This window comes from Acomys russatus, chromosome 2, assembly GCF_903995435.1.
Source record: "Acomys russatus chromosome 2, mAcoRus1.1, whole genome shotgun sequence".
Classification (NCBI taxonomy): Eukaryota; Metazoa; Chordata; class Mammalia; order Rodentia; family Muridae; genus Acomys; species Acomys russatus.
This window is the reverse complement of record NC_067138.1, coordinates 70,098,461-70,113,856: the sequence shown is the minus strand read 5'-3', so window position 1 is coordinate 70,113,856 and position 15,396 is coordinate 70,098,461. Positions and strand designations below refer to the sequence as shown.

At 44.8% G+C, this 15,396-nt stretch overlaps 1 protein-coding gene across 1 annotated transcript; it reads left to right on the top strand.

The window, feature by feature from the left end:
- The first annotated feature begins 10,804 nt into the window (after positions 1–10,804).
- Positions 10,805–15,162, top strand: LOC127198445 (major urinary protein 20-like). The gene is made up of 7 exons (XM_051156415.1): positions 10,805–10,912; positions 11,213–11,349; positions 12,160–12,233; positions 13,425–13,535; positions 13,892–13,993; positions 14,151–14,234; positions 15,040–15,162. Exons 1-7 carry the CDS (start codon positions 10,811–10,813, stop codon positions 15,120–15,122), a joined length of 693 nt encoding a protein of 230 aa, XP_051012372.1. The 5' UTR covers positions 10,805–10,810; the 3' UTR covers positions 15,123–15,162.
- Positions 15,163–15,396: the final 234 nt, after the last annotated feature.

Genomic DNA, 15,396 nt, shown 5'->3' with positions numbered 1-15,396 from the left:
AGGATGTAGAAGAAGGAAACTTGCTGTCTCTCTCTGCCTGCGTGCTCTCACTGGCAAGTCCATTCCTCCCCTGGCATTAGAGCCTGCTATTTCAGGATTCCAGCGTATACCAACGACCATCTGAGACACCCAGCCTCATGGACTAAACAACTCCTGAATTCTGGGACCTTCCATTGGTAGACAGCCATTGTTGGATCAGCTGGACCACAGACTATAAGCCATTCTAATAAATTCACACACACACACACACACACACACACACACACACACACACACACACGTATTTATATATTCTGTAGGTTTTGTTCCTCTAGAGAACCCCACCTAATGCAATACCACAAAGGCATTTATATTTGATTTTTACTGGGGAAGAAATTATGAAAGTGTGTGGAAAGAAACTTGAACATAAAAACATCTTGTGGTGTCACATAACCAAAGACAGCGGGTCTCTACGGAAAAGGAGCTCAGACCACCTAAAATAACTTCAGTAGAAAATGCTAACTTCACAGATAGGGTATAGCTTGCTGATGGCAAATGTCGAGCTGGTAACTGTGACACCCTGGCCTCAATCCTCATTACCCAAAGAACAAAAGGAAAGAATGTAACTCAAAAAATTGAAAGGATAGTAACTCTTGTTAGGTTTCTATTGCTTCCACTAACATCATGGCCAAAATAAGTAAGTTGGGAAAGAAAGGGTTTATTTGGCTTACATTTCCAGATCACGATCCACCACTGGAGGGGATCAGGACAGGAACTCCAGCAGGGTAGGGACCTGGAGGCAGGAGCTGATGCAGAGGCCATGGAGGGGTGCTGCTTACTGGCTTGCTTCACATGGCTTGCCTAGACTGTCATTTTATAGAACCCAGGACCCACCAGCCCAGGCATGGCACCACCTACCATGGGCTGGACCCTCCCCCATTGGTCACTAATTGAGAAAATGTCCTACAGCTGGATCTCATGGAGGCATTTTCTCCCCTGAGGGCACTTCCTCTCTGGTGACTCTAACTTGTGTCAAGTTGACGCACAAAACCAGGCAATACAGTAACCAAGGCTTTTAGTTGAAACATTAGCTTAAGACATTGTAATGAAAGGGGAGATTAATATTTAAAAGCTGATTAAAATTGGATCCCTTGGAACTGAAGTTGCAGATGCTCCACGTGGGTGCCAGGAATCAAACCCAAGTCCTCTGAAAGAACAGCCAGTGCTCTTAACTGCTGACCCACCTTCCAACCTCCCAATTTGTCTATATAATTTCTTAATTTATTTTATGTGTGTGCGTGTTTGGGCTGCATGTATGTCTGTTCACCGCATGCACGACTGATGCCTGAGGAGGTGAGAAGAAGGTTTCAGATCTTCTGGAACTGGAGTTACAGATGGTTATGAGCTGGAAACTGAACTCGGGTCATCTGTGAGGGCATCAAGTGCTCTTCACCACAGAACCATCTCTCCAGCCTCAATTATCTATTTTTAAAAGGGACTAGAATGAGTACAAGTTTTGTGCTCTAACTCTCTGGCTGCTAGCTTCAAATTATACATATCAATATAATATGTATACACAATGCGCAAACACATGCAGAGACCTAACAATGCCCAAAAGAAAGGAAGCCCCAGCAATGCTGTAGGATACAGTGCAACACTCGGGTTGGCCAGTAGGGGGCAACCCCGCGCCTCGCTGCAATTCCTCCCAGTCGCTTTAAACCTGGAAAGATCATCACCCTTTGCCAATTTTTCCAGTGCGTCAAGAGAGTCTAGATGGCTACTGAGAAGTGTGGTTAAGAGTCTCACTCGTGCCAGGCGGTGGTGGCACACGCCTTTAATCCCAGCACTCGGGAGGCAGAGACAGGTGGATTCCTGTGAGTTCGAGGCCAGCCTGGTCTACAATGCCAAGGCTACTCAGAGAAACCCCCGTCTCGAAAAACAAAACAAAAGTCTCGAAAAACAAAACAAAAACAAAGAAGAGTCTTACTCGTTTGAAAAGCAAGCAAAGGAGTCCACGTGAGAGTCAGCCCCCATGGTGCTACCTCTCCAGGAAAAAGAAGAAGAGAATGCTCTCAGTCCTGATGCAACTTCATATGCTGGGATGGGGGTAAGGGTGAGGCTCCCCTTCTCTGAGAAGTAGGAGAGGAGGGTAGGGAGGCCGGGAGGGAGGGTGGGGTCAGGAAGAGAGGAGGGAGGGGCTATGACCAGGATGTAAAGTGAATTAATAATAACAACAGCAACAATAATAGTAGTGGTAGATGAGGCTAGCAGAGCTACGCAGTTGTAATTACAGAGATCATGGCGTGGTTGCTGGCTCTGTCCTGCTAGCTCCAGAGTTTTAGTCCTTATTTGGCTTGTTAGTAGCATTTGACCAGCCCCCTCCATGTTTTTGATTGCATAGTGGACCAATTAAACTGCATGCAATTAAGCTGAGCAGCAGAGTCATTCAATGCTGAATGCCACATAAATTGGTAATTCTCTGTACAACAAAACTCATTTAGTTGTTTTATTATAAACAAATGTCTGACGCTAGATTTATAGTGTATTTGAAGATTGGAGATTTTTAAAAGCATATATATGTGTATGTGTGTGTATATATATATGTTCCAAGTAGGTCAATTCTCTGTGGTCATTCAAGAATTAAATTTCTTTTGTATCTAAATAAATTCAAAGTGGCAACATCAAAATTGATCATCTCTTCAGGAAACCAATTCTCAAACTTACAATAAAATTAATTCTGAATTGATGTTTATCAAATGAATTTCAAGGGACAAAGCCAGTGCTTGCCATATCGTCCACATAGGCACATACGATAACTCCATTTTTAGCATTTCTTTTGTTATTTGTTCTGTTGTTGTTCACCATGGAAGCATGTCTGGGGACACTCTTAACCATCGAGGCAGCTTTCCAGCCCCAAAAGCTTTTTCACATTCACGGCTAAACTATTTTTAAATTATGTCGTTTTAAAGCATTGATCATGCTCCAGGGAGAAAAAGAATTAGCATCAACAGGAGCATTGGTAACATTCAGTTGAACATGAACTGTCGACACAGTTCACTTTTGACCTATAAAATGGGAGTTATAGATGGTTCACCTTAATACACTGCAAGGGGGATAAGTCCTGAGCATAATTCATGTTGCTGTTAATTTAATGGTATGGTCTGAAAAATGTGTATTATTAGGCTTATAATCACTACAGTGGTATTATTTAACCTACTTTCTCAGCCAATAAAGACACAGACATACGGTATATTTTACAATAGGCTTATCACCTAGAGTATGGCAGATATTAATTCCTAAGATACCTTTTGTTATATTCTAAACTCCATCTTGTGCCATCTGCTTCTAATAATTCTTATCTGTGTTGTTCTCCATTCATAATCCTAAAATACTTGCTAAGGTTGCTCATCGGGGCCATTTCGCTCATGTGGAACTTCAAAGTCCCTCCTCTGGGCACCCGTGGCTCTTTTCTATTGATTCTCCTCCTTCTTCCTTCTCCAGTATCTGTCAGCTTCTTCTTCCCAAGATCCTCTCTGTCCCAAATGCCAGAGAACCTACACCACATCTACCTTCCTCCCGCTCTGCCCAGGTATCGGCTTCCTTTATTAGTCAAACAGGGAGGAAAGGTTAACCTGCAATGCTTGGGGTACAAGACAGTCTGCAGTAAGAATCTCGGGGGCAAACAAGTACAAGGCACCAGACCATACTCCAACAAGTTCACAAAACAGTTCATGACAAGACTGAATAATGCGAGAGGAAAAGGAAGACAGAAGCAAGACTTGTCTACATCACCAAGGCTCAAATCCAGCACCTTCACCAGCTCTCACCCATCCACATCGACTTATATCCGTCAACAGTGTATCACCAAACACCTTCATATCCACTGGTACGCAGGGATACAGACATAAGGTTTCAAAACACTGGCTGACAGCATTAGTTTTATTCTGATTCTCATGCAGAGATGGTTTTTGTTTTGGTTTGTTTTGGTTTTTAACCTTCATCAATAACTGCCCTGGCTAGTTTTTTCTTTTTGCTTCAACTTGACACAAGGTAGAGTTATTTGGAAAGAGAGAGCCTCAAGTGAGACAACGCCTCTGTGAGACTGGCCTGCTGGCAAGGCTGCTGGGCCTTTTCTCGATTAACAGTTGATTAACAGTTGATGCAGGAGGGCCCAACTCACTATGGAAGTGCCACCCTGGGTGGTCCTGAGCTACATGAGAAGGCAGGCTCACAAGCCACAGAGAACAATCTAGAAAACCATGTCCTCCTGTGGCCTCTGTTCCTGCCTCCAGGGTATTGCATTGAGTTCCTGCCCCCTGACTCCCCCTCATAATGGACTATAGCAGTAAGCTCAAGTAGACTTTCCCTCCCAAGGTGCTTTTGGTCATGGTGTTTATCACAACAACTCTAAAATGTATCTATATAAAGATACAGAAAACACCAAATTGATCTTGACACTTCACATTCTCTGAACACCATGTGTGTGTGTCTGTACAAGTCTCTCATCCCAGCTCTCTTGGGAGTGAGCTAACACGATCTCTCACCAGCATGTTCCAGTGACTTCCTTCATGATCTCCCAGAGCAGCGGGTCTCAACCTTCCTAAGGCTGCGACCCTCTAATGCAGTCCTCATGGTGTGGTGACCTGCCCCCCCCCCAACCATAGAGTTATTTCATTGCTGCTTCATAACTAATTTTTCTGCTGTTAGGAATGACAACATAAACATCTGATAGGCGGGCCCCTGTGGAGGTTGTGACCCACACATTGAGGACAGCTGATTGCGCCTTCCTTGCCTCTTCTATGCCTTCCTTCGTCATTTGTTATCCAAATGCAGCCAGATGAACTCGGGAAAACACCTCTGACCATGCCCCTCCTGTACTTTATTCTTCAGTGGATGCTCATTTATATAAAACCCAGCTTCCTACCGAGCTCCTCACGGGCCCTTATAAGCTGATACGGGAGGAACCGTGCCCACCAAAAGTATATACAGCGGAAGCTTTACTCACAGTGTCTGAGAGGGTAACTCTACGTAACTATGGTAAGATGAGGTCCTGGGCGGGGGGGGGGGGGGGGGGGGGGGGGGGGACCCTAACCCGATAGGACCAGTATCCTTACAAGAAAAAAAACTAGGACACAGGCTGGCTCCGAGGAAATATACTTACTAAAGATGTGGGAACTGGACAAGGGCTAGCTTCCCGGAGCAGAAGCCCCCTGTGCTTAATCAACTTAAAGTCAATTTCCCTGGGAGCTAGACTTGGGGAGGGGGATGGGGAAGTGGGGGGGATGGGGGGGCGTGCAGGAGGGGCTCACTTCCCTGAGATCCAAACAAAAGCTCAGATTAGGGCCGGCTTCCCCTTACCCAATTGTATGGGAGACCCACAGTTTAACAGCTACAGCAGATGAAAACTTTAAATACTCCCCCGAAGTCTGTCATGGTGGCCCACGCCTTTAATCCCAGCACTAGGGAGGCAGAGGCAGGCGGATCGCTGTGAGTTCGAGGCCAGCCTGGTCTACAAAGCGAGTCTAGGACAACCAAGGCTACACAGGGAAACCGTGTCTCAAAAAACCAAACCAAACCAAAAAACCCACCTGAAGACTAGCTTCCTCCATGCCCCTTACCCAATTATGTATTGCCAAGGTTGGGAAAGCCACGCTTGCAGTTTCTGCTTTATAAACCTTGTATTTGAAGGAATCAAGGCCGCTCACCTTCCTCATCCTCTGGGGGACGGATGGTCCTTGCTCCAGAGCTTAATCAATAAAAAAGACCCTGTGTACATTGCATCTGGCTGGTCTCTGGTGGTCTGTGGCGGTTTCGTGACTTGGGCATTACAAAAACACAAGAAGGCAGCTGCCTGCAATTCAACCAATGAGAAAGCCCTCAGGAAAAAAATAAACCCTGTTGAACTCCTTGGTCTCAGAGGCCTAGCTTCCAGAAACGAGAACATTTGACTTTTGCTGTTGAAGTCACCTATAGCGCATGACTTCTTGAGGGCAGCTCCAACAAGCCGACACAACCCCCTTTCCAGCCTCGACTCACTTTGTAAGCCTTGTGCTCGCCATACTCCAGCAAGGTAGCTTTCCTTTCAGGCTTTTGAATTACCTGCACTCATAATTGTTACAGTCTTGGCATATATACTTTCCCTGCCTCTTAGAGGACCATTGCCTATTTCCTGTTGTCCTGTTTTTTTAATTAGATTATTTTATGTGTATGAGTGTTTTGCTTGCATGTATGTCTGTGCACCACATGCATGCAGTGCCTGCAGAGGGTGTTGGATCGCCTGGAACTAGAGTTATGAACTTCCATGAGCTGCCATGTGGGTGCTGGGACCTTAACCAGGGTCCTCAAAAAGAGGAAGAAGAAGAAGAAGAAGAAGAAGAAGAAGAAGAAGAAGAAGAAGAAGAAGAAGAAGAAGAAGAAGAGGAAGAGGAAGAAGAAGAAGAAAAAGAAGAAGAAGAAGAAGAAGAAGAAGAAGAAGAAATAAAGAAAGAAAAAGACAAAAAAAAAAAAAAAGCAAGCAAGTACTCTTAAGTACTGTGGCATCTCCCCAGCCCCTCCATCTTTTGGTGTCACCCTACTTTCCTTTCTTCAAATACTAGTTAATGAACACTAGCTATGTGTCTGCCAAGGTGATCAGCCTTCAAGAGCATGCAGCAGTGTGTAAGCTGGGTTCCCGGCCTCCGTGGGCTTACAGACTCCCCCGAGTTAAGCACATCTGTTTTGCACCATTCCTGTGACAGCTACCCATCTCAGAAAGAGGACTCAAGGCCTCTTAGGAAAAGACTACCTGGGGATAGCAGAATGGGATGCCAGCCATCAAGTAGAGTGCACCCCAACCTTGAAGAAAAGACTGCTTGGTTGTGGGGAGTGTTCCCACCTACCTCGGACTCCCCTCATCTTTGAGCTAAGATGCTGGTCCCCTTGGGGATGCACCTCCAGTGACTGAACAAAACTGTGACGTAGCATTTCTGTCTAATACAGGACAGTTTCTTTTCCTCGATTCTGCTGCCTCCTAACTCCGGTCATCCTCCGTGAGTCACCTGCCAACAATCTCTTTGCCTCCTACATCTGCCTCCGCCTCTGGTTTCCAGTGGGCCATGTTGAGGTTTTTGGGAGCTAAGCAGGTGGATTCCAGCATAGCTAAGAATCCTCTGACACTGACGCTGGAGGGTGTTTTAGAGCTGATGTTGAGCCAGTGTCCGCAGCATGTACTATCATTCTGGCTGCTAGGTGACTAAGGAGTGTTTCTGCCCTGGGGTATAAATCAAATAAGCTTGTGTTCCTTGATATTCTTCTTGGCACCAAGTACACTTTGGCATCATAAAAGAGACATGAATGTTTTCACAGGCTTTCTGAGTGAGCTATTTGTTCAATTAGTTGAGAGTGAGGCTGAGGTCAAAGTCATTAAATCCATTTCTTATTATCCAGTTAGTTTTAGAAATGCTAACTTTTTTTTTTTTTTTTTTTAAGGGGGAGGCTGTTAGCTGGCTTACAGTAAATTCCTTAAACCCCTTACCCACACACCTTGTGCAGTCATTTCTCAACTGCCTCAGCTTTTCAGTGGCGTCAACAGTCTACATGTGGTGTCAGGTGGAGAAGGCGTATAAATACGGTTAGTGACAATGAAGGTCCCTGAACTGAAGTCATGAGTGGAAGGGAATGGCTGTTGCTTTCTGCAATGGAAGCGTCTCCTAGTTCTAGAAAAGCAATGATCCATAGCCAGGTGTGATGCTACAACTTGTAAACCCCAGCAGCCAGGAGAAGTGAGCAGGGGGAGTGCCACAAATCCAATGCCGTTCAGAACTGCACAGTAAGTTCAAGACCAGCCTGTGTGTGAGGTGCTGTGAAGGTGACCCATGGGTAAACTCAGGCCGGGCAGGCAAGGTCACCTTAGAAAGCTGGTCATGGATGAGTACACTTTTAACCCGGAACTGGATTGGGGGGGGCGCGGGGTAGAGACTAAAGCATTGCTGGGACTTGCTGGCCAGCCTAGCTGAAACACAGCAAGCTCCAGATTCTGTGGGAGACCCTGTCTCAAGGTGGGGGGATAGGTTAAAAGAGATAGGAGGAGATCCCTGATGTCCTGTTCTGACCTCTGCGTATACTACCAAAGTGTGCACACATGCGCACACACACCATAAGAGAAAAGGAGAAGAGGAGGAGGAGGAAGAAGAGCAGGAAAGAAAATCAGTAACTCTCTGTTGACCAATGGCGCATTCGTCCACCAAATACTCGCACACGGAGAAAGCTGCTAGTCACACCTCATTTAACCAATGTTGAGCTACACCCACAGTTCCATATTTTAAAGAAATCCATGTGCAATTTCTGTAGTAGGACCTGGCAGGCAGACACATCCAGAGTTCTACAGTGCTGTTTCTTCCTCTTTCTCCTATTTAGCTACCCTCCCTTTGTGTTAAAAATATCCTGACCTGTGTAGTGGCATTAATAAGCACAGAGGGCTCCTGGATTAGACAGTCTTGGGTTTAAACCTAACTACTCCCACTGACTGGCTGTATGACCTTGAACAGTTACTTAATCTTTCTGAGTCTTAATTAATACCACAGTAAGATGAGTAAAACAGTGCATACCACATAAAGCTGATGTCAAGTTGAAATAAAAACAAAACATATTAAGTACATGCCTCTTCCTTGAGTTCTTTATTTCCCCACATTAAACACTATTCTACATTTCTAGTTCCAAGGTAAATAAAATTTGTACTGATATAAAATATGTTCCCAATAAAACAATGTGTCTTTATAAGCAGACCTTGCTGTAATTTCTGCTTGGACCCACAATCAGCAAATATGACTTTGAACAATACTTTTTTTTTTTTTTAACATTTTATTAAGATGATGCTCCAATGTTATACAGAGTTTCAGGTGACTATTCAGGTAGCAAACTGTCTCTGTCATCTTCTCATTTGCAAAGCTGCTAAACTGCACCCCCTGTATACTTAGGTAATTAATACTATTCCCTCTCAAGTCTCTGATGGACTTGAAGACCACATAGTTTAATTGTATAATTAAGCTTAGTTGTTTAGGGGTTACAATGTTTTTAGTTCTAGATAGATGTTTTAAGTTGATAATGATGAGATATGATAGACACTGATTTACATTCAGAATTTTAGATGCACCAAGATAGGAAAGATGTTTTCTTCAAGGCTGCCAAATACAAATAGCCAAAACACTAAGAATGTAACATTTATATAATTCCTGATTGTGTCATGGTTCTTCTTGCTATAGGTAGTTTATTATATGTGTGTGTAATAATATAAATGTATATGTAAAAAATAAAAAAATATTTAATAAAAAACCAAAATACAAGAAACAAAAAAAAAAGATTTCATTTATTTATTTTATGTATATGTGCTCTATCTGCATGTATACCTGCAGGCGAGAAGAAGGCATCAGATTCCAATACAGATGGTTGTGAGCCACCATGTGGTTGCTGGGAATTGACCTCAGGACCTCTGGAAGAACAAACATGAAGAGATTATATCCAGTCTGTTGAAGTTCAAAGTTCTCTAAAGCTAAAACAGCTAATGGATAGTTGTATAGATTCTGGTGTAAATGCTATCTGTATAAAGGCTGGGAGATTTTTGTGGGGGCCTGTCAGCTTAGCTTCAGAAAGACCTTTCTTTAAAAATCTTTAAAATTAGCCAGGCGTGGTGGCGCACGCCTTTAACCCCAGCACTCAGGAGGCAGAGACAGGAGGATTTCTGTGAGTTCGAGGCTAGCCTGATCTACAAAGTGAGCCCAGGACAGCCAACATAATATAGAGAAACCCTGTCTCAAAAAAAAAAATCTTTAAAATTATTTTTAAATTTTTATTATTTTTATGTGTGTGTGCCTAATGAGTTTATGGGCACCATGTGTGTACAGGAGACCACAGGGCCCAAAAGAAAGTGTGTGATTCCTTGTAACTGAAAAAAACAGTTGTGAGCTGCTATGTGGGTGCTGGGAACTGAACCTAGGTCCTCAGGAAGAACAAGTTTCAAAGGATCTTTCTCCCTCTTCTGAGCTCCACTGCACCAGGCATCCACGTGGTACGCAGCCATACATGCAAACAGACACTCATACACATCAAATAAAAATAAATCTTTTAGCCAGGTGGTAGTGATGCTCACCGTTAATACCAGCACTCAGGAGGCAGAGGCAGGTAGATCTCTGAGTTTGAGGCCAGCCTGGTCTACAGAGAGAGCTCCATTCCAGGACAGCCAGGGATGCACACAGAAACCTTGTCTTGAAAAAAAATTAAAAAAAAAATGATTAATACATCTTCTTCCACACTCTTTAGACCAGGCTGGCCTTGAACTCACAGCATCCACCTGTCTCTACCTTCCCGAGTGATGGGATTAAAGGCCTGCGCCACCACTCCTGGCTTCCACTTGAATCTTAAAGCAAGATTTTCTACAGACTTTGACCTCCCAGGTCAGCTCCATTTCCCCACACACATAACTGTCTTTCAGGTTCCAAATCAGAGCCAAAGTCACAACAGTTCCAGACGGCAGCTCTCTAGAGCATCCATTATTTTTCTTGAGACTATGTTTTGAGAAATGTAAGGTTATTAAATTAATCCATAGGAGATGAGATTGCCAAGTTTGCAAAGGGCAGGGACAATCCTTGCCAGGGACAAACATTCCACAGAGCCTGAGGGAACTGGAAGGGACCCATATTGTGGGGGTAAGGTGGTGGAGCGGTGGGGGGATAGCGGGAGGGAGGAGGAGGGCAGGGAACCAAACTACTGAACACAGAAAGTATATAAAGCCAAAGGAGCAGTGAAGCGCAGCCACCATCCCGGGAAGACTCGGGCGTGACAAAGAGTCCTTACCAACATGAAGCTGCTGCTGCTGCTGCTGGGTTTGGGGCTGACCCTAGTCTGTGCCCATGCAGAAGGAGAAACTAGTCCAGGAGGAAAGAACTTTGATCCAATACAGGTAGATTTGTGGGAAACAGAGACTGCTGACTCGGAGAGCGCTCTGGCGAACTCTGAAGCCAAGTGGGCCTTTGAGGGGAAGGGGGTGCGGCTCCCCGATCTGTTGGACAAATGAGTGGCTTCAGACGTGGAAGTTGTTTGCCATTCAGATCTAACGGTGCTTGGGGACCTTCGTTCTTACAGGGACAGAGGCAGGACGATGTGTGACGTGTTCCTGTGTGCGCTCATGTCCTGGCCCATTGAAACACGACCATACACAAACCTGCCCTTTCTCCCTTAACCATTTACTCATGTGTTACAGATTGAGGGGGAGTGGAATTCCATTCTCTTGGCCTCTGACAAAAAAGAAAAGATAGAAGAAGATGGAGACATGAGAGTTTTTGCGGACTTCTTCTATGTCTTCGAGAACGGGTCCTTAGCCTTTCACTTTTATGCTTTGTAAGTGTGCTGTTCTTAGCTGAGAAAGAGGAAATGGAAGTCCGGTATGGCCTCAGGCATCTACACACACACACACACACACACACACACACAAACACACACACACACACACACACACACACACACACACACACGAGTCTGTATCCAAAACTAGGGCCCCTCCCAATCTGACACTAAACCAAGATTTCATAACCAGGGTGTTTTCAAAAGTCAAAGACAATAGCAGGTGACAGGGATAAATCCACTGGGAGCAGGATGTTTAAAGGTCAGAGACATTTCCCAAACCGTATTAATAAGATAGTATAGCACAGGCTAAGACTATATGATCATGAATTAAAATTTTCTCACTGGTTGTTTCCCAAGAAAATCCATTCCTCTTTACTCACATTTTCCCTGTAATAAAGGGAGCTGATAATAACGATCCTCGGTGGATCTGAGGGGCCTCATTGGGCAACATTTGCAAAGCACTAATTTGAGAGAGGCCTGTGGTGGACTCCTGCTGATGGTCGGAACACAGGGATGGAGCACAGTGGGAGTGATGCTGGGAGCAGTCACAGTTGTAACAGTCATGCAAAGGGATTGTCGTTCTTTTTTTTTTTTTTTTTTTTTTTTTTTTAAGATAATGGGCAAATACGTGATTACTAAAGTACCAAATATAAGTGAAATAACACAACTAAAAGCCTTTGCTAATCTTACAAAAATATTCAAAGTTACATGGAATCAGAAACTGGAGATGTGGGCACAGAACAGAGGGTAGGGGAAACCAGCCGTATCAATATTCGGTAAATACCAGCTTATTCTGTTTTACAGTATGGATGGAAAGTGTGTCGAACAGTACTTAGTTTGTGACAGAACAGAAAATGATGGTGAATATTACGTTAAATGTAAGTCTATAACAAGTATATATATAATCACAGGAGTTTAGAAAACCTAATATCTTCGGTGTGTGTGTGTGTGTGTGTGTGTGTGTGTGTGTGTGTGTGTGTGTGTTGCTGGGGACTGAACTCAGGGCCTTGTATATATTAGTCATACTCTCTACTACTGAACTACCCCCACAGTCCTCTTCAGAATCTCAGTCACTCCCTGATCATTGTTTATGTAGCTAATGGGATCAGGCTATCTAATCATCATCGCCCAGGCCCGGGGTATACCTCTTCCCTTGGGGCATCGAGGCACTGAGGTGTACAGACGCTGGACTCAAAAGAATGAGGCTTAGCTGGGCCAGTACTGCTATTCCAGTGATACAGCTGTCTTTAGTGGGGGGGGGGATACAGCTGTCTTTAGTGGGGGGGGATACAGCTGTCTTTAGTAGAGGGGGCGGGGATAAGAGCTATATAAACCTTAGGAGAGTGGCTGGGGTTAAAGTGCTGGAAATGCTTCCTTTCCATGGATAGGAATTCCAGGTGCTAGCTGGACATGTCCTGCACCAGGCTGTGTGACTACCTCCGAGACTGGCAGAGATGGGGGGTCGCAAGCCTACATGCACTGGGGCATGCAGGCACAGGACGGGGAGGGAGCCATCCTTACTCCTGTTGGTCTCAAGATTGAGATATCTCAGGGTACCTCATGCTTGCTTCAGGCCAGTTGCCCTGGTCTCATGGTTCACGTGTCCCACATGGCACTAGGAAGGTAGAACAAGTGAGCTAAGGTGGCTTCTAGTCTCCTGCCAGCTGTCTGATGCTGCCCTGTAACTACCACTGGTGCACGCATTGCTCAGGATGCACTATATTAGACAGGCATAGATGCAGACATTTGATACAGCAAGCCTACAAAGGAAGGAGACACATTACTGGAAGTTGCTGAGCTGTGTACATAGGCCGCAGAGACATTGAAAGAGGCTGGGGTGCTGCTGCAGCTAACTGTCCCCTAGTGGTCGGCCCATCGCTATCCTTTTCCTTAGAAGTTACTTCATGAAGTCCAGATAACTACAAATGGAAAGTATCAGGCATTTTTTTCACCCACCTCTTTCAGGATACACATTTTAATTTTTTATATGTGGGGTAAGACAGATAAAGGGTTTCTATTACTTCCTGTGGACCAAAGAATTTCTGAGCTGTGTTCCATTTCCTCCACAGATGACGGAAACAATACATTTACTGTACTTGATGTAGACACTGATGATTACGTTATCTTTTATCTCAATAATGTCAAGGATGAGGAGACATTCCAGCTGATGGCGCTCTATGGTAGAGTATTTTCATACAGACACTGGTCTCGGGGTGAGAAAAGAAGAGAAAACAGAAACCATAGCTCTAATACCGTCTTCCAAGCCTGGCCCTTCACTGCCTCGTTCTTGCCTCCTGAAGACAGATGCCTACCTTTGTCATCCCTTAGGCTTAGTGATGGGGGGAGGACTCTGAAATCTTTCACTGTGCCAGAGATATATTCTATGGGTGCCAAATTCAGGACAGGTCATACCCATGCTTGTCAGTCATGTTGTCGCTCATTTTCTCATCCCTATGGAGGAGCCCAGTCCCTTCATTCAGTTCTGTAGTCAATACAGAAGATGCCACCTCTGCTGTCACGGTTACTCTCTTCACAGGCCGAGAACCAGATTTGAGTTCAGACATCAAGGTAAAGTTTACAGAGCTATGTGAGAAGCATGGAATCTCTGAGACAAATATTGTTAACCTAACCAAGGCTGGTAAGTCAGGCCACATCTATTTCTCTCATCCTGAATTTTATATCATAGAAGAAACAAGCCCAAGGGATTGGGTGACCAGACATTTGCTGCAGCTGGAGAGTCTTCTAGTTTCTTGGGGCAGGGGTGGAGTGGGAGAAGTGGGGGGGGGGGGGTAAAGTGGGCATGGTTCCTGAACATGCTCTTGTTCCTGCCCTGCAGACCGCTGTCCCCAGGCTCAAGATGAAGAGGCCTGAGCCTCCAGGTGGGCAACCTCCAGTGAGAGCAAGGAGGGGGCGGTCACGGGTGAAGTCCTTCCAAAAGCATTAATATCGCGCCCCGAAAGCACAATAAAAATCATCTGATAAGGAACTGTTGAGGAGAGCTTGAAATTTGGCTTTAAATTATCTGCATCTGTGATCTAGTCCTACCAAGCAAGAAAACAGGGATGTGTGCTTCACATAGTTGCATGGTTGCGTAAAAAGGGCTTAGCCTTAAATGTCATTAAGTAAGATTGAACAATAACAACAACAAAGAAGCAAAGTTTACAACAGACAGAAGTGGGATGTGAGTGCAGCTGCTCATCAGGGCCAACGGCCCACCGCCCTCCCACTCCTGATAATAACATCTCCATTTGAGCTCTGTACAAACTTGGCTTCTTAGCTGGGAGTGGAACTGCATGCGTGATCATCAACGGCTCCTCCAGGCTGGAGAGCAGATTCCTTTGTCCTCTCTTTCCCATTTCTTCTAAAGTGTTGCTCGGAAAGTGTGTGAACGTCTTTAAAAGTTGCCAAGGCTTTTATCATTATCCTCCATTTACTGAAAATCCTGCAGAGCTTTATACACCAAAGATCAGAGAAACAACCTCAGATCTCTCAAGTGTAACCAATAAGGAAAAGAGCATTTATTCTATGCCTTTCATCCCTGTACTCCGGTAAGGTAATGTCAGATTGCAGGGGAAGATCTGTTTCTTCATCCTTTGTTCTGTATGACAGAATGTTTCTATGTCCTGAAGTCAGTGCAAGCGATGCGTAACAGGTCTCTGTGCTCTTTCTTCCTGCCTTCCTCAGTGTTGAGTGGAGACTTCTCGCCAGGACCCCAGCATCATCCTTCCCTATTGACACTCCATCCTGTGACAAGTTCTGTGGTCTGATTGCCATCCTATCCCACAGGAAACATAATCCGCGCTTCTCCAGCATTGACCCTAACCACCTAGGATGACTCATCAAGAATCAAAGGCTGCCTTTAAATTTCTCTTTGCCACCCCTATGACAACTGCATGAATGCCTTCCTCTTCCTGCTCAGTAAATGACTACCCTCGCACTTAAGCGTATGTGTCTGTGTCCAGGAAAATGTAGGGTTTGACAGTGAGTGATTGAGAGGACCTCTTGGGTCCTGTCCCCAAGATTCTTCCTTATGTCCCTGAA

What these genes read in the sequence shown, in the direction of transcription:
- LOC127198445 (XM_051156415.1), top strand. Translation starts at nt 10,811, where the DNA reads ATGAAGCTGCTGCTGCTGCTGCTGGGTTTGGGGCTGACCCTAGTCTGT. An exon ending in GCCTTTCACTTTTATGCTTT is followed by an intron (nt 11,350 to 12,159) that starts GTAAGTGTGCTG and finishes TCTGTTTTACAG; the next exon opens with TATGGATGGAAAGTGTGTCG. An exon ending in TGGTGAATATTACGTTAAAT is followed by an intron (nt 12,234 to 13,424) that starts GTAAGTCTATAA and finishes TTTCCTCCACAG; the next exon opens with ATGACGGAAACAATACATTT.